Source organism: Arachis hypogaea, chromosome 5 (genome assembly GCF_003086295.3).
Source record: "Arachis hypogaea cultivar Tifrunner chromosome 5, arahy.Tifrunner.gnm2.J5K5, whole genome shotgun sequence".
NCBI classification, from domain to species: domain Eukaryota; kingdom Viridiplantae; phylum Streptophyta; class Magnoliopsida; order Fabales; family Fabaceae; genus Arachis; species Arachis hypogaea.
In genome coordinates this window covers 111,884,444-111,905,019 of record NC_092040.1, presented here as the reverse complement: position 1 = coordinate 111,905,019, position 20,576 = coordinate 111,884,444, and the positions used below count along the sequence as shown (strand labels likewise).

At 31.4% G+C, this 20,576-nt stretch overlaps 1 protein-coding gene across 1 annotated transcript; it reads left to right on the top strand.

The window, feature by feature from the left end:
* Positions 1 to 10,541: 10,541 nt before the first annotated feature.
* LOC112802769 (uncharacterized) lies at positions 10,542 to 14,453 on the top strand. Its single transcript, XM_025846109.3, has 4 exons — positions 10,542 to 10,957; positions 11,045 to 11,133; positions 11,356 to 12,471; positions 12,948 to 14,453. Exons 1-4 carry the CDS (start codon positions 10,735 to 10,737, stop codon positions 13,722 to 13,724), a joined length of 2,205 nt encoding a protein of 734 aa, XP_025701894.1. The 5' UTR covers positions 10,542 to 10,734; the 3' UTR covers positions 13,725 to 14,453.
* The last annotated feature ends 6,123 nt before the right edge of the window (positions 14,454 to 20,576 follow it).

The window sequence follows — 20,576 nt, the reverse complement described above, 5'->3', positions numbered from 1 at the left end:
AAAAATCATTTATTAGTTAAATGTCTCAGCAAGGCATCTAGACTTTATGGGAGCAACAACCAATCTCATTTCCTTAAGTTCATTAGAAATCCTTTACAATCATTGTTTTCTTAAATTGAATTCAATCAAATAAAGATTCTAAATAAAATCAAAATCAAATCATTCAAATCAGAAGTTCCGAACCAATTTCAAAACCAAAACCAATCCCAATTTCATCTTTAAAACTAATTCTTTAATTTTTTTCAAGACATCGCAAAACGAAATCATTCGATCAAAATTCAATTACTTTAAAAGTTCACAAAAACTCCTCCGAATGAAATTCTTAAGTCAAATACAAAACATAAACCCTTTTCATATTTAAATCAACCTTAAAACATAATACTTTTCTTAAATAACTTAAAACCATAAAATAATTCTTTTCTAAATAAATCGAACTCAAAACATATACTTTTCTTAAATGAATTAAACTCAAAACATAACTATTTTCTTAATAAATCAAAAATCAAATAATAAAATTTCTCAAATCCAATCTTTTTCTAAATAACATTTCAAACAAAGCCTCGGATTTTATAGAAATTTCGGCAGCATCTCCCCTAAAACTCAGACTTTGTCACCTTTCTCGGGTCCCACCCAAACCATTTCTCAAACTATTTCATATCATTTCCAATAACTCAAAAAACCATTTCTAATATCAAAACATTTATAAAATCGAACCAATTAAAAATCAAACCGCTTCCAAAATCAAACCATTTTCATATCTCAAATCATATCACAATTCATCAATTCATTTCTTATTAAATCTCAATGTCATCATCAAATTTTACCAATTTCACTTAATTACCAACAACATTCCAGCCCCGAATTTCTCAAAATAATTTGGTTCTTGGCTGCACTTAAACAAACCAAACTCCAAACTAATCACAAATATCAATATATCACAAAAAATCAACATAAATTCAGTCAAATTCAATTAGCAATCAATCACAACATCAATTCACTTATCCAATACCAATTTTACCATTGAAAATTTACCAAAATCCTACTTCTGTACGAAATCAAAATACTCAAAACTCTAGAGAAACTTTTCGACCGAGCTGCTGAAGAAGAAAACGTCAGAAATCGTCCGTGTCTCCTAGAACTCCAATTGGCCGAACTCAAGGGGAAAGGAAACTATGTCACCATCAACTTCTACCGAAATACTAACACGTAGAAGAGAAAGATACAAACGCTTTTACCAGATTAAATTTTTTATTAGAGTTACGGATCTTAAAAAATTGAATGCGGAAGGTTTGTGTTCCATGGAAATCTCTCTCGGTCTTTCTCTTTCTTTTTTCCTCGCATGGCTTCATTGAAAAATCAGTGAAAAAGACTAATGGTTAATTATGATAATGTATATTAGTGAGGGTTGAGTAAAGGGCCACGTGTTGCGTTCTTAAGCTGTTGAGTCAGCGATTCAAGTTATAAATATTTTAAACGGATAATTATAAAAATTGGATATATTAAAACACAAGTAATAATATATATGAGTTATTACTAATATAAATGACATTAGCAACATAACAAGAAAAGATATATGGTAAAGCATTAGCAAAGTTACATTCTCTAAAAAATACCGATATTTACTCATATCAGCGGATATCGAATTCGATAATAATATTATTAACTAAATTTTATTTTTAATAAAAATATCAATTATTTAAATTAATATATATATAATTTTTATTATTTATAAATTGATAATATTATAGTTTTAATTATGTAAAATATTTTGTCATAATATATATATATATAAAAGAATCTGAATTTAATTGAACTTAAATAATTATAAAATTAATTTAATTATTTATAATAAAATAATTTTTAAAATAAAAAATTTTAATTTATGAAATGAATTATAATTTATTTATATTTATATTTTTAAAATTGTAAATTATTATATAGATCATAATTAATGTTTTTTTTTATCTTGCATTTGAATCCATACAATTTTTTTTAACTAAAATTGTTTGCCTCCTAATATAACATTCTTTTTTATGTTTAAAAAAATAAAATATATGTATATATTTAAATATTTATTCATTTAAAAATAAATTAAAATAATGAATTAAATACTTTTAATCATTATTCCCAATAAATTTAGTATCCGAACTCAAATATTGAAACAATCAAAGAATCGTTAATAAATAGAAGCAGAAAAAAATACAAAAAATATTTCATTTTTTAAAAATAACTGTATTTTTATTTTTTAAATTTATTAACTTAATTTTTCAATGAACTTAAAAAAATAAAAAAATATTTCAAAGAGGAGGGAGTATTAATTAGAGTTTGATAGAAGAAACTTCTTATTTATTTGTATTGTAAAGTCTTTTCTATTGAAATGTTCTGTACCACACACTCAAAAGTTGGATAGAGAAAATTCACAAAATTCATCCAAGTCAATATATACAGGGAATAATGAGAGTTTTTTATTTTTAAAATTCGGATAGATTGTGGATAATACCCAAAAATAGATTCCGAGTGTGTTATGCATAGATATAGGTTTGATAATTGGTGTATTCAGAAATCATTAATATCGATTTTAAACAAATTGTGAATAGCATTTTCTATTAGGAGAGAGAATATGGAAAGAGAAGCTGGAGACCTTGGATCAGGTGAGAATGGCTAGGATCAATAAACAAAATGAGGGTACCGATTTCATGGGAGTGATCAGATAGTGGATAGCAACCGCAAGATGGGCGATCTACAGTTGAGAAGCATGAAGAAAATTGGTACTTCCAATTTGATGTTGTGTCCACGTGGCTCGTATGCGGTGAGCCCTGTGTGGTGGTCTGTGACTCCTCTCTCCCCAGACGCTCTCACTCATCATTGAGGAGACCAAAATACCAAAACTCTAAAACACAAGTGTGTGTTAAGTCTCTGCTCTCTGTTTCGATTTTTTTTTCAAGTGCCATTATTTCCATACGAAGGTTATATGTTTTGTGGAACTTCAGATTTATCTTTTTCAAGATAGAGAAAAAAAATTTAATGGATAAATATATTGTGAAATCTTTTGATCATCCTTTATATGTAAGTAATTTTTTTTTTGCCTATAAAATTATTTATAATGTTAACATCAACTATAAGTTATTTAAATGAACTTAGTGCTATTATAGAATAAAAATTAGTTATAATAATAGATTTGAGTGTAATAAATTAATGTGAACATAATAGTTAATTTAAATAAACACATGAGTACTCTGTTTTTACGAGTTTAGTGACTTTTTTTTAATTATTATTATCATTATTGAGATAGTCATATATTTATATGATAGTGTTATTATGGAGTAAAAGTCAGTTATAATAATAGATTTGAGTGTAATAAATTAATATGAGTATAATAGTTAGTCCAAATAAACATGTGAATACCCTGTTTTTAAGAGTTTAGTGGCTATTTTATTTTTTTAATTATTATTATTATTATTATTATTATTATTATTATTGTTGAAATAGTTTTATGATTACTGATACTGTTATTATAGTGGCTATTTGTTATTATATTATTATTATTGTACCTGTCTTTAAGAGTTTACTGGCTATTTGTTATTATATTATTATTATTATTATTATTATTATTATTATTATTATTGAGATAATTACAGGTTTACTGATAGTGTTATTAAGTTTTAATAGTTGTTTTGATTATGGTTGTTATAATTCATTTTTTAGTAGTTTCACTTCCAAGTATATTTTCATACTTATTAACATTGATATTGTTATTGTTGTTATTATTATTATTATTATTATTTTAACAGTTGTAACTATGTGTTGATTATTTCTGTCAGGGTTTTAGAGTAATTGGATTGAGACACTTATATACTCCAGAACCATATAATCGAAAATAGAACCCTATCTAAGAGCTGATGGCTTTTACAATGTGTCTCAGATTCAAAAAATTTCAGGACAAATGACCCTCATAAATGCCTTGGTAGAACGGTGGAATCCAGTGACTCATACGTTCCATCTTCCTATAGGTGAATGTACTATCACTTTAGAAGATGTAGCTTTGATACTTGGGCTTCAAGAAACTGGGCTACCAATTACAGGGCCAACCAACAGTAATCACGGATCCATGGTGCAAGAATGTACGATGAACTTTGGAGTTGCCCCAACAGCGAGTGAATGTAGAGGTAGCTTTATCAAGCTAACATGGTTGCGTAATGTTAAGCATGGAATAATTTTGACTACTCATGAGGCTATGAAGTGTTATACCAGATGCCACATTATATCACTATTTGGTACCACGTTATTTGCTAACAAATTCGGTGCGGGTGTGCATTGGAAATTTCTACCCTTGCTCCGTGATATTCCTAGAATCAGGACATATAGTTGGGGATCAGCTTGTCTTGCCCACTTGTATAGGTCTCTGTGTAGGGTCACGCAATATGATTGAAAATATTTGGATGGGCCTTTAGCACTGTTGCACGTATAGGCTTGGGAACGGATGCCTTTCCTTGCACCAATTCGCCGTCCTCCAACTTTCTCGTTAGCTTGTCAGTATGACCTCTAAGGATATTCATTACTGATGTTTTATTAATTGACTACGTAACATTATTCAATCACAGGTGGAATGAGTGGGATGCCCTTTCGATAGAGTTTACACGGTGGATACCTGCACATTTTAGGCAGATGCTTGATAACATTACAAATGCTAATATATGTCCCTATTATTGCTTATGTTTCATTCATCCTCTAATTGTATACCATGCGTTATTTTTATTGTTAAGAGGTTTGCCTAATCTAGTATTTTTCTATTGACACAGTTTTTGTGGGACCTATATAGTGCGCGACATCTCAGACCCGATTTCGTGCTGCATGACATGTATGAGGATGCACGCATGTGGCTTGTACCGTCTCCACTCATTTTCTTCGAGTGCATTGAGTGGTGCCCAACCAATAGGGTTAAGAGACAATTCGGGAGACGACAAGACCCACCAGAGAGTGTGAAGGTTCTTGGAGATGCACACAACATGTTGTTGACGGGTCTGAAAAATTATAATTAGGCCCAGCAGTGGAGTGAATGGATAATTTTGTGGTAAGGCAGACAATGGGATGTGCTTGGTGCATAGATAGTTGATAATTTTGACCCGTCAGATATTTACATAGATTGGAACCATAGAAAATTTGCTGAACAGTTACAGTTGTTCGCTCGTGTAGACCAACCACAGCTGCACCTATCATCCCAGCCATGTCTATGGTCGCCATCGCCACAGCGACAACCATGTCCACCGCCGCCGACACACCCACCACAGTCACATTCTGTGTCACCAGGACCACCACAGCCGCAGCCACCATCGCATCCTAGTGAAGCTGGATGGATACGAACTCAGGGTGAAATGGCTATACAGAACATGGCAATAGAACATCCGTATGTCTCATCATTTGATGCACCACATACTCATTACACTCCGCAATTGACAGAGGCAATGGCATAAACCACTTGGGATCAAATCATCGGGTTCATGCAAGATCCAAGTACGCCCCAAATGTCTAATATGCTGGATCCGACCCTACATCCCATATACCAGCAGGAGTTACATTCGGAAGAGGTGCCACAGCCACCTCAGGTGGTGCCTAGTAGATTGTCATTTGATTCACGAGTACATCAACCTAACAGTTCCTCTTATTCAGCTGCTAGAGTGTCACTTGACTCCAACATAAGCGATATGGGTCGAGGTATTGGTCACGAGTATAACTCTGGAACTAGTACATACTCAACACCGCTGGACATCTCCTGCACCTCGAAAACCCCATTCTGCCTATCGAAGGAACTAACCATGATGTTTCCAGCCGCAATCAAATCTTGCTGAATCTTTTCGGTAACTGTTTAGGAGAATAAGTGTTCGGCTCGAACACGAGTATCAGCGTCATCCCTTTTTCTTGTAAACAACTCATTCAGTTTGTAAAAATTTGCCTTTATAAGTGCTGTGACGGAAAGATTGCGTGCACCCTTCAACACCCAATTGATGCACTCCACTAGGTTTGTCGTCATATGACCCCATCGATGGCCACCATCATATGCCAAAGAGTGTTGCTCACAGAAATTTGATCTAGCCAGCGAGTGTATGCCTCACCCTGACTGCGCAACCTTTGGTAACGGATTTCGTATTCATCCACCGTCCTAGAATAGCCTGAAAAACAAGATACAATGAAAACACACAACGATAACCACCATTGGAAACCTAACCACAAGATGCATAAAATATCACATAGAACACATTGTTAATTACCTATGTTCACCACAAGCTTTTGCATGAACGATGCCTTGAACTTCCTCGAGAAGTTGGATGCTATGTACCTAATGCAAAACATGTGTTTGGCCCTTGGCGGCTCCCATGCTCCATCACAACGAGAAACTGCTGACCTAATAGACTCGTGTCGATCAAAGATAAGTCCCACCCCATCCTTCGTCACCACACGGGTTCGCAAATGACGAAGAAAAAAGAACCATGCATCTGATGTCTCACCCTCTACAAGCGCAAAGGCAATTGGCACAATATTGTTGTTGCCATCTTGAGAAACTGCAACCAGCAACGCTCCTTTATATTTTTCAAACAAGTGTGTACCATCTACCTGTATAACTGGCTTGCAGTGCCTAAATGCTCTTATACATGGGTAGAAACTCCAGAAAATTTGGTTTAGAACCCTGACATCCTGAGCCAATTCATCCCCGCGGTAGCAAGATAACGTTTCATATTCGATGGCTGTTGATGACTCTATCTTCACCATTGCCTCAAACCAGGTGGGCAATGCTTCATAAGAGGCTTTCCACCCTTCAAAAATTTTTTCAACTGCCTTCTGCTTAGCCAACCATGCTTTGCGATAGCTAATCGTATAGTTAAACTTCGATTGGACATCTGCAATCACTAATCTCACCTTTATGGATGGATCGGCCTCTACTAATGGCTTAATTGCTTCTGCAATAGTGTCTGAGTCCAACTTCGAATGATCCTAAGAAATAGTGGCTCTAATACAAGTATGGTTGCCATTGTATCGTCTAATCTCCCAACAATACTTTCTTCGCATCATGCTAACCCTGATAACTCAATCACAATTTTGCCCATATTACACACATTTCGCGTAAAATGTCGTCGACTCAGACTCAAAACTCGATAATCAACACCTCTGTGAATGGTATAATCTTTAGCTGCCTTTATCACAGCCTCCCTAGACTTAAATTCCATCCCTATGACAAATTTACCATCTTCGACCACAGGTGGATCTGCAGTAACACCGCCAACCCATATTTACACAGTGCATAATATTAATACATAAACATAATATTTAAAGTACTAATCCAAATACGGTGTGATGCAACTACAAACCTGCATTGGCATACTCTGGAAATTCTGGAGCATTCATGGCATCGAGATCCAAAGCGTGCATAAAAGACGGTTCTTCGAATGGATGCTCACTCGTTAGTGCATTTGTGACGTATTCTACGTCTGACTCAATGGTGCAGTCCTCTTGTTCTTCGTCTGCATTAGGATCAACGAAATCGTAATTGCCTTCATATTCCTCTTCGCTGTCACCGTTATAACTTTTCCAATCGAAATCATGATCATGTTGTTCCACCGTATTCGGTAATTGGTCGAACTCCACATACAGCTCAATAACAGACACTTGTGATTGGGCTTGATGGTAGATTGATAACATCTCTTGCAGACTTGTGTCATCATTGATGCACATCGCATGAAATTGAACGAACTCACCGAATACTAATATAGGTCGTCTGTATAAAATATTTGTCACCCTCTTTGGCATATAAGGATCTATATTTTGACAAATATAACTCTTAAATTCTTCGAACGACACCATAAAAGAAAGAACGGATATACAAGGATTATTACACATAAATATCACACCTTCAGCTGTTACAGATAAAATTTGACCATTATAATAAATTTTAAAACTAATATTATTATTCATTTTTGTGATTACAAAAATTATATTTCTATTATAATTTTTAACACGAATTAACGAAATATCATAGAATCAAAATGAAATAACTATATAACTAAAATAAACAAAAAAAATTTACGCAAAAACAAACAACAAAAAAATTCCTTACACACAAGAAAGAAGAGAAACAATAAGAAGTAGAAAAAGAGCATTAGAAAAAGTAAAGGGATCGAAAATTGCAAAACATTACATTCACGCACACACTCTATATATAGAGAAGTTAATAAACAAATCGTTACTCACGTTTATGAATTAAATAATTTCAAAATTAATAAAAAAGGAAATCGACACTAACGATTTCATGTTCTTATCGATTCAGAACGTATTTTTGTCCTACTTAAAATCGTAAGTCCCATTTTTTATATTTTTTGTTCTATTCAAAAATCGTTAATCTCATTTTCATAGCATTTTATCTATTCTAAAATCATTAATAACAATTTATTGTTGTATTTTTTCAATTCTCATATCAGTGTATTACACTAAATTAGTATATGGTAAAGTACTAAATTAGTCCCTTACGTTTGGGCATAATCCTGTTTTAGTTTTTAAAGTTTAAAGTGTTCTATTTGAATGCAAAAAAGTTTCATTTAGCTTCTATTTAGTCCCACCGTGAGGTCAAAGATAAAAAATTAACAAAATATCATACATGACAGCAGTATAAGAATAAAGTCGATAATTTGGAGAATAAGTATAAGCTCCAGAGACACAAAATCAACCGTGGATGCATCAATACATGTATTTAACATTTTTTTATAGTTTTATAGAAAATATTTCATTTTCATTATAAGAAAAATGATAAAGAAATGTATTGATGCATCCACAGTTGATTTTGTGCCTCTGGAGCTTATACTTATTCTCTAGATTATCGACCTTGTTCTTATACTGCTGTCATGTAGGACATTTCGTTAATTATTTATCTTTGACATCTGGTGGGACTAAATTGAAGCTAAATAAAACTTTTTTAAATTCAAATAGGACACTTTAAACTTTAAGGATCAAAACAGGATTACGCCTAAACGTAAGAGACCAATTTAGTACTTTCCCCATCATTAATATAATATCTCTATGATATCTCTGTATTACACTTATGCTTTGATAATATCTAAAAAAATTAGCCGAATAATGATGTTTAAATATATGTCTATCATAATTTCCACTTTGGACTGATTTAATCATTTATGAGGAGTGAGTATAATAAAAGTTGTATGAGATTGAGGGAGCAAATTATTGTCTCCCTTTATCACTAATTTTCATCTTTAATGATATTTATTTTTAATTTGGCAAATAAAAAATTAATCAATCACATAAAAGCTAATACAACATTTTAATACAATCAAAGGAGAACGATGGCCCAAAATTTTTAATTTTTTAAATTTTCTTCTTCTTTATAAAATTACATTTTTGTTTGTCTTACAAAACCAGCTAGGTTGCTCCATTTCTGGTCCAACTAACTACATATATAACATTGATATCATTTTTAATTGAAGTACTTGGAATCAAATTAATATATAAGATAAGAATCTTAACATAAAGAATTGAGGTAGCTAGGATATCTATCTGGCTATGCCCCACAAAAGATTTGAAGAGGAAAGTGAGAGGGAATGGGATAGTTAAATAAAATTATTATTAGATTAGGATAGAAAATAGTTAAAGGGTGGTGGTTGTTGTTACATTGCAGATCCCCAATAAATTACTAGGTTTTGAATTAGTTAACGTTAATTAGAAACAAGTACGAATGTGGGAATCACATTGTTGTACGGGGTAGGCAGCGAGCAGAACTGTGCCTCCATGTTATTCATCACATGACATGACATGATGATATCATATCATATCAGATCATATCATATGCTTCTAACCATAATAATGTTATCGAAATGCATTTTCAGAGACAAATTAAATTGAAGAGAGCGTGGTCATTTCGTCATCTTCTCCAACTCACTTCCCAATAACACATACTCTCCAGTCTCCACCAGAAACTTGCTCTAGCTCTTCCTCTGCCAAACCCTGCTTGGAAGTGCGTGCAATAATAAACAAAATAATTAATAAAAAAAATATTAAGAGATTAATTTTAATGTATTGATAATATAAAACTCATATGATCACATTTTTTAAGATAATTATATACTTATTAATATAAAATAATTATTTTTATTTATATAATTTTACGTGATTAAATATATTTATAAAATTATTTTATACTGATATTATATCAAAAATAAATTTTAATATTAATAGCAAAATATTTTTTATGTCTTGAGTTAATTTTTAAATTAAGTTAATTTTATTCAATAATTCTAAAATTAGTTATGCTATTTATAGATAAAAATTCAGTTATTATAGAGAAATACATTTCTAACAATTTAAAAAATTTGTGTATTATTTTATTATGATAAATTTAATTATTCTAATAAAAGATAAAGAGACTCAAAATAAGATAAATATAGACAAGTATATAATAATTTTATTGTAAAATAAGATAAATATTATGTTGAGAGATGGTCCTCCAAATATATGTAGTTATGTAGATTGGGCCACACAATTGTAAGATGTATTTAAAAGAATGGGGGTTGTGAGTGTACTTATTGTGTGACTATTTTATTATTAGGTAGCGAAAGGATCCGGCTTTCTCGCTTCTTCAAATCATTCATCACCCCCACAAACTTTCATTCATCTCTTCTCTTCTCTTCTCTTTCCCTGTTCATTGTGCTCAACTACATCATCATCATCATTTCAATTATGGGAAAGGATTGGTATTGGTCTAGTAGATCTTCCAAGAGAAGTAGTAGTGCTACAACAACAATATCACAAGTTGAACCACCACCACCACCACCACCTCCTTCCGGTTGCATGTGTGCCGTCTTTCACTTGTTTCATTTCCATCCATTTCATCCCTTCCCTACCACCGCCGCCGTACATCACCAACAAAAGTCATCACCACAGGATCTTCCCCTTCCCCAAGGTATGTATCTATATAGCTACATTCCCTTCTTTAAACTATATACATTACACTTTTTCTTATGACTTGATTATGCTTTATTTTCATCAGCACCTAGGAATAGCTTGGAAGAATCACACCATCTTTCTACTACACAACCTCCTTCACATCTCATCGAACAACAACACTTCAAAATTCCAGTAAGTAGTTTTTTGTTCTAATTAATTATCCACACTTGTATTTTGTTTGCGTTTTCATTTTTAGTATTTTCTGAAACAGAAAAGAAAAAACAAAATAGTAAAGTACAGTCTTTTGTTTTTTCTTTTGCAAAATTTTTAAAATAAAAAAGAAATGCATTCTTTAATTTGCATCAATTGTTAGTTTATGAATGTGATGGTTTTGAATGGAAAAAACTACTACAGAAGAAGATACAAGTAATGAAAACAAGTAGTGAAGTTGACATGTGTTGTTCATCAGTGGAATCTCCGGGGACATCAGCAAAGACACCAACATTAGTAGCAAGGTTGATGGGTCTTGATCTTCTACCTCCACCTTCTTCAAACTTGTCATCACCCTCTTGTTCATCTTCATCATGCATTTCCACACCAAATCTGCACCTCTTATCCAAACACAGGAACAGCACTGATTGTGTTATTGTTGATCACTCCTCACCAAGAACAAGATCAGATCTTGACTACTATCACCACAGGCTCTCCCTCCAAATCAACACCAACACCAACAAGGACGAGGATTTGGAGATGATGCGCTTCTCATCATCATCATCATCATTACTCTCAAAAAGGAACAACCACTTTGATGACAACCATAATAATAGTGTCTCTAATGGCAGAACAAGTTCTTCTTCTTCATCATCATCACCAAGCCATTTGGCAAGGCAAATTGTGAAGCAAGTTAAGAAGAATGTGATGATGAACAGTGGTAGAAAAGTTGGACAAGACATCACCAACACAATCAAACAAAGAGAACAACAACCTGTTACCCAAATCAAACTTAAAAAGAAACTTTCTTCCAAGCCATCATCACCATCACTTGATAATCATCATGATTCAAACTCATTATCTTTTTCTCCAAGGTTAAGGTTCATAGAAACCAAAAACAACAGCCATAAGCCACCAGCTGCTCCACCATCACCACCACCACCACCACCACCTCCACAACAAGTGGAAGAGCTTCCAAGAGTTTTGATAAGGCCAAAGGAAGAAGGGTCGTTGCAGCAGAATCAGAAATCATCATCATCGTCAGTGGCAAAATGTAATAAGAAGGTGAACAATGAAAAGTTCAGCTCAGCATCAAGGCTCAAAAAGCAAGAGGAGCCATTCATAGTTCGACCAACTTCACCACCAACAACTAGAACCGGTGACATCATCATCAAGAATGCCACAAAAACCCATCATAAGAAGACTCATCCATTGTCCAACAATCTTCTCAATAACATCAACACTGTCGTCCCCAACCTTTTCCCTATCAAGACTGAAGCTTCTCCTCCACCAACCAAAATTAATCACAATAAGAAGCAGGTAATAATTAACCATATGTACTTTCATTCTTTCAGGTGTTTTCTATTCTTTTTGTCCATAAAAATGTTTCAAAATTATTCAGGACTAGCCATTTACTTCAAAGTTTAATTATATGTCCCACCTATTTTGGTTTCTAACATTTGAAAATATATATTTGTGAAGTTCTTATTTTTCATAGACATACTTATATTTTAAAAACTAAAATTTTAAGTTATATATGAGGTCATATTTAAAAACTATATATTTATATAAATATTTGAGTCAAACACTTTTGTTATTATCAATCAAATTAAATAACAGAATATTTGAAAATGTTAAAAATATATTATATCAACATGTATGTGTAGACGTAGACCAACGGTAAAGTTTGTTAAATGATTCAACTTTTGTTTATTTTCAGTCAAACTTTTTGTTTGTTCACTTATTTTAACGATTTTGGAGTTTCTTCTAATTTTTTGTTATCATGGCATGCACAGTCAGAGGTATGTGACAAAAGTAGCCCCCAACAGTTATCTAGTTCTTGGAGCCATCATCACAGTCACAGGTACAAACAAGAAGGGATAATAAGCACACTCGCCACCCGAGATTTCAGCACAAACGACATCGTTCAAGCCAAAAGCACTAACCAGAATAATGCATATTCATCATCATCCACCACCGGAGAAGAACTTGCAGCAGCAGCAGCTGAATCTGAACATCACGGACCAGAATTTCAGTATATCACAGGAATCCTAAGCCGTACTTTCAACAAGGAAGAACAACATGCCACAACAACAGGTCAACGCTTCTTTCATGACCTCGAAGAACACCCAATTTTGAATTCCCATGTTTCCACTCCCGAAAACGTTAAAGATTGCATCTTTTCGATGAAACAAAAACTGGGTCTGCGCTGGAATCGGAGGTTGATGTTTGACTTGGTGGATGAGGTGTTAATGGAGGTTCTTAGGCCTATAAAAAGCGAAGAAAAGAGTAGGCTTTGGTTTTTGCATGGGCGTTGTTGTTATTACCAAGGGAAGGTTGAAGGATTAATGGAGAGAGTGTGGAAGAGGATAGGGAAGTTCCCATGCAAGAGGTGTGAGTTTTTGGAGGACATTGATTGGTTGATAGAATCAGAGGACATGGAGAAGGTGAAGGTGGATGTTGAAGAAGGTTTGGAGGAAGAAGGAGAAAGGTTGGTGGCAGAGATTGAAGGGAACATATGGAACACATTAGTGCATGAATCCCTTATGGTTATGATCACTGCCTGCTATTAGGATGCTATTTACATTTTACAATTGTAATGTAAAAATGCCAAAAAACAAATAAAATATTATTGTAATTCACAATTGCAATTGTATATATCATAATTTATAGAGTTATTTTTATGAGAAATTAATAATTAAAAATTATTTAATATTTTTTAATTATTAATCTCGTATGAAAAATAACTATAACTATAAACTCTAAGGTTGAGGATGCTTTCAATAGAATCTGTTAGCTCTTTGAGCTGTTTTTTTTTCTTGTTTAGCGAGAAAAAAATATGAAAATAATTACTACACCTTTTTAACATCTTGTTTACTAGCATTTGAATGATCAAACAGAACATGTGTTGTGAAACATTGTGGAAATGGAACCTGCATTAGGGAGCGGCGTCGTTTTGGAAGGGAAGGGTGACATGGGCCACAGCGGTGTCACGTGGGTTGTTCACGTGAGGAAGGAAGAAGGCGTTGGAGTTGGGGTTTGAATTGAGGGTAGCCCTTGGATTGTAGGGTCACACGTGGAATTTGACCCCTCGACAGGACTGCCGAATTGATTGGTTATAAAAGGACAAGATTTGACAGGGGAATCCACACCCTACTCTCTAGCTAGCTACTATCCTTTGACACTTAACCTTAACCCTCCCTAGCTAGTAGCTACTTCTATTCATTTGTTTCAAGATTAGTACACATACTCGTATATTGTATTGTTTTTAGATAATTTATTGGAGATCAATTTTACGTAGATATTTTAAATAAAAACATTATATATTTATCCTAAATAAATTTATATTTTAAACATTTATATGTAAATTAAATTAGTCCAATTTGATGTAGCAAGTATCTAAGTAAATCGAATTTGATTTACTAGAGCAGAAAATACATTATATATATTTTTTATATTTAAATTTTTTTTGATAAGTCTAATAAGCCTAATTAAATTTATCTGTAAAAATTAAATCAATTTAATTTGATTCACAAGTAAAATTAAAATCAGGCTTTGAAAATAATCCATTTTAATAAAAACTTATAAATAATAAAAAAAATTAAAATTAATTTACTTGTGAACAATAAAAACTTTATTATTATGTAAATCTAAATCGAATTAGGCTGATTAAATTTAGAGATAATATTCAATTTGGTCCCTGAATTTACACGCGAGTCTCAATTTAGTCTCTGAAGTTTTAATTGCCTATATTTAGTCCCCAAATTTTGTGAACATAACTCATGTTAGTCCTTGAAACAATTTTCAACAATGAAACACTGTCGTAACAGTCGGATGCCACACTAAACTTTGTAAAATAATGTCGTTTTGGTTTTGCCACTTAAATAACCCAAAAACAATATCCTAAATGGTGTTTATTAAAATTTTACCTAACAAAACAAGTAATAGGATGTCATTTTTAAGCTATTTAAATGTCAACACCAAAACTGCATCATTTTATAAGTTTTAACGTGACATGTGATAGTCTACAACAGCACTCTATTAACGTTTTTATACTAAAAGTGGTGTCAAGGACTAATACGAGGCACGTTTATAAACTTTGGGGACTAAATAGAGGCAATTGAAATCTCAGGAACTAAATTGAGACTCGCGTGTAAGTTCAGAGACCAAATTAAGTATTATCTCTTAAATTTATTAAAGAATTTAATTCATATTCCAAAAATGATACAATATGTCTCCTGTCCTAATAAATCAAATTGGTCTAATTTAATTTACTTGAATGCATATAAAATCAATTTAATTTATATAAATCTATTTAGAAAAGATGTATAACCAATTTTTATTTAGGATATTTGCATAAAATTGATCTCCAATCAATTTATTGATGTAAATTATCCTTGTTTTTACAACAATGTCTTTTGTTGTTGTTTAATTTATTATTCATGGTTATTATTATTTAACTTGTAATTTTAAGAAATTTCACAAATTAATGAATAGTATATTTTATCTTATTGCAGCCCTACACCGTCACCAATAATGATGTATAGTATACTATATAGCACTTCTTCCTTGAAGATCACAAGCATCAATTATTATTGATGAATATGTTAGGCAAGATTAGAAGAGTGCATAAATAATCATCTAGTTATTCTAATTTCATACTAATTTAGTGAAAGATAGGTATGATTATGTCTAAATAATACACTAAGTTATATATTAATAAATCTAGAAGATATAAGAGGGATAGAAATCAAATAAGCTAAGGCAATGTGTGTACACAAATCTCTTTTGTGTCCACATTTATTCGATATATTTTTCAATATTGATTAAATGAGCAAGCGGTTGTTGGCGGTTAGATATGGTTTGCCACAAAAAAGGTAAAGCCAACTTTTTCCCTGATATTTTCCCATTCATGTTCCATTCAATGTTAACATTATACCAGATCTTGCTTTTTACTTCTTTTAAGATTTTGTAAAACTTTAGCTATCATATCTTTATGAGTTTGATTTTACGTACTATATATTAGTATAAAATTTACACTTTTATTTAATCAGGAGACGGAGTGGGTTTATAAAACCCAACGTCGTTAAACAACCATATATATGTCGTTGCCTTCTGCAAATATTTTGTGACAAAAAATAAAAAAAAGAGTATAATAATTATAGCTTTGAAAATTTGACAATTTATATTGGGTAGAATGAATTATGTTTACAAAACAACATACAGTTATTGTAAATAAAATGAACTAATAATACTTACAACATTGTACTTATAAATTAGTATTATCTTTATATAATTCATTCAGGAAAAATTTTTCCAATCAATAATTTTTAATATTTTTTATTATTATTTAATCAATATAAATTTATTAATTCACATGTACAAATTTTATTAATTTATGTACATAAATTTTAATAAATATAAGTGTAAATTATATGTTTTTGTATATAAAATGTTTGGTCTCTTGGGATTTCGGATGGATTGGTGAAGTACTCCGGGTGATGAGGGAATCGACTTGGACCTGAACTTGTGTGTGCGAGGCGCGGAGTTGACGATCTCCCGAGCTCTTCGTGTGGAAAGGGTATCACCTGCAATGACACTCCGACGTCCAAGTCAGAAGGTATACAGGTGATTTGAGAATAAAGTGACAGTGACGTACCTTGGGAGAAGGGTAGAATCTTCTCCATATATATTTGTAGAGTGGGTCCTACAGAAAAGGTCTCTTTCCAAAAAGTTTCATTCTCCACAGCTGTCATGCAGCTGACAGCAGGGGTACACGTCTAGGTCGCAAGCCGGAAGAGTAACGCTCGCCAATACGACCGCTCAGGTCGAATCGTTTTTGGACCGAATCGGTTAACAGATTAACTGGGTTGGACTGTAACATAAAATTATTATAAATAATGATGTAAATTATTACTGACGAAGTACTAATCAACGCATAATAAAATTTTTAAATATATTTATTAAAAACTAAAATTTATATTTTAATTCATATTTTATTAAAATTTTTATTATTACCCTCTTAAATTAATCTTTTATCCAAATAATTATTCATGATCAATTAATGCTTGTATGGATGTTGTTGATCCTACCGGTTTGACCAAAGTAAACTCTCATTTGCCAAGGTACATTTGATTAGACAAAAATGACCTTGTATGCAAAGGAGAAAACACATTTATAAACTATAAAGAGGGAGAGATATGGTTGCATCGCTTTTTGAACTAGCTTAGGTAGGATAGGATAAAAAGGGGAATATGCTCAGAGAATCATATTCTCTTTGGTTCTTACCGCATGGAAGTTTGAGATTGTAACGTAGCGCAGACATTTATATCCAAAAAAGTAACCTTCTCTTTTTTCTGAAATATATTTTTTGGGATAAAGTTTTCTTTCTAAATTTTAAAAGCAGATTTTGCACGGCATGAACACATGAACTTTAATGCTAGCCCCCCACCCTCTTTTTTTTTTTTTTTTAATCCTTAAAAAAAAGAGAGCGTTGAAGTGAAGCCCAAGACAGACCTTTTACTTTTCTTTTCCTTTGTCTAACTCAAATAACAAAAATTTCAGGTATTAGAAAATTAAAAAGTATTATCAGCGAAAAATCAATTATTATATAAAATGTTGCTATTTTTCAGCGTAAATTCAAATATATATATATATATATATAATTTGTTTATAGTAAGAAATTTTGGGTAAATTTTATGTTAGTGTAAAATTAAATTAATATGGTTAAAAAAAATGAAGGATACAGTATATATGATATTTATTATATTTAATAAAATTTCCTTTTATTTATTAAATAAAACAAATAAGGGTTTACTTAGAGAGCAAAGTTTTTTCATTCGACGTTAATTAATTTTTATTTTTTTATTCCAAATCTTAAATTTTAAACTCTAAATCTTAAATTTTAAAAAAGTTAAAAATTAATTTTATATTAACTAATTAAAAATTAATTCTTTATGTTTATTTTGAAATTAAACTCATATTCAATGGGGGCTTGACCCCACCATACTCGTCACTGACTATATTCTTTGCAGCTGAAAATATAAAAGTAGATTAACGAAAAGGAAGAAAATCCATTGATATATTCCATCTTTATTAATATATATAGCTGATGTCACACAAATTTAATAACTACCTGATATGGCAGCTATGAATCCTATAATAGTGTAATGTGCATGTTACTATACCACAAAAAAAAAAAATGAGCGGGAAATTTCAAACAGCAAGACACAATAATGAATAATGATAGTAATTAATAGGGGTGACATGCATACATGTGGATTTAACTGTATTTCAGCATAAATGGTGGAACATGGCAAGAGATATCGAGACTATGAGATCATTGGCTATCACCATTTTCATGATTTATACATATGTTTTATGTTTCTTGAACAACATATATGTTACATGGAAAAGTCTAGGAGGCCAGCATGTAACCAGCAGAGAAAGGTGAGCTATTGGATGAAATCTCACACTAATCTCACACCATCAAATCATTATTGATGGCTAGTTGATGGCTAACAATCATAAAAATTGCTACCCCCTAGCATTGCTCTATGTTACATATCACTTGTTGCTTGCCCTATGTTTGTTTGTGTTTTTTTTTTTTGGATTAAAATAAAAAATAAGCTTTTGAGAATTTACATTTCGAACAACTTAATTCTTAAAAAAGATTATATTAATGAAGTCTTCAATAATAATAGATGTAGATATATTATTTTTATATTAGTCTCTATAATTAAAATAAAAAAATTTAATTTAAACGTAATCGATTCATATCTATTATTATAGAAGACTTTATTAATATTTTTTTTAAATTAATAGTTTAAAATGTAAATATTCAAAAATTTATTTATCAATTTGTTGAATGATGATGCAAATAGCCAGCTGGTTTTGTTGTTTGTGATTTTTCTGGTACTATGATGAACACTAGTCTATTTTTAGGAGGGTGGAACTGAAGTTTGAAGAGATGATGATTAATTGAATCATTCAACAATAATGAGGTCATTCATTAGAAGAAAAAAAGGGATCACTGGAAAAGCTGACAACTCCCTTTAGCACCAAAAAGGAAAGCAAAAGAAGTAGAAATGACAAACTTTTTTGGCTATTTTGGTGCAAATCTGTTTTGATTATCTTTACTCCAAACTTTTTCAACACTGCTTTCTACAATAGATATACATGGGAAAGATAAGGGAATAAAGGGAGATAAAAAGAAAAAGAAAAAGAAAGTTATTTATTTATTTATTGGGAATGAGGATGGGGATTTGGGGTGGGTTTAATTTGTTTAATTTACACGATCTCACCATCTACTACAAAGTTCCATCTTTTTTTCTTCTTTTATTATTATTATTATTATTATTATTATTATTATTATTATTATTTCTTTCAGTTAAAAATTGGAGATGAAATAAATGGAACTTCTTTTGGAACAAAGTTCAACTCTCCATTAGAAAAATTGAAATAATAAATGAAATGGAATTTATTTTTAGTTTAAAAATATGAGTTGTTCTATAAAGTAATCATATTATTTAAGATTTTAAAATGTATGTATGTATGTATGTATGTATCTTTTTAGTTGTTTAAATAATTAGTGGTTATATAAAAATGTTTATATATATATATATATATATATTGCTTTGAAATTAATTAATTTACAGGAATGCTTGAGAATATAAAAGGATATATAAAAAATGAGATGATTATTTTTGCAAGATATATTTTAATTATTGTGTAAGGTTTATTATCGATAAATAATATAAGGAAAAATATAGATAGACAATGAAAATATTAAACAATGTGAACAATAGATATATCAGATATTCAATTTACTAGGTGTGCAGATAGTTATTTTAATATTAAGATTTAGGCGAATAATTTGAAATGTAGTATGTTTTACTTAAATTAGATCAATGTTAAGATCCTTTGTTCATATTGTTCAAAAAAATTATTGGTTACCTAACATAACCTATAATATATAATATAATAGCTAGGCTATCGTCATATGCATGTAACATTACAGTGGAATGCAAGTGAAATGGATATAGTCTTGGTAGAATGTCATGGATTGAGTTCAAATTAAAGGTCCGCCTCTCGTATGATGAGTTTCCATGTTAGGAGGAAAAAAAAAAAGAAGTTGATTTTCATCTATAAGCTGATGAACATTTTACCTTTTTAATATGACTAAACATATATCTCTAAGGAGAAATTAATGTATCTATAAATTTTGACAAAATCATGGTAGAATGAAATAAATTAAACTAAACTAAGTTGAATTGGTCTAGTGCTTAGTTCATTAGTCCGCTTAAATAAGTATCAGATGTTTGAATCTTGCCTTATACTTGCAACAACAAATTGGCAAACCTTTAAATAGAGCTCAAATCCGCGACGAATTAATCATTGGTTGTTGAACTAAAGGATACGGTGGA

What these genes read in the sequence shown, in the direction of transcription:
- LOC112802769 (XM_025846109.3), top strand. Translation starts at nt 10,735, where the DNA reads ATGGGAAAGGATTGGTATTGGTCTAGTAGATCTTCCAAGAGAAGTAGT. An exon ending in AACAACACTTCAAAATTCCA is followed by an intron (nt 11,134 to 11,355) that starts GTAAGTAGTTTT and finishes AAACTACTACAG; the next exon opens with AAGAAGATACAAGTAATGAA. An exon ending in TTAATCACAATAAGAAGCAG is followed by an intron (nt 12,472 to 12,947) that starts GTAATAATTAAC and finishes TGGCATGCACAG; the next exon opens with TCAGAGGTATGTGACAAAAG.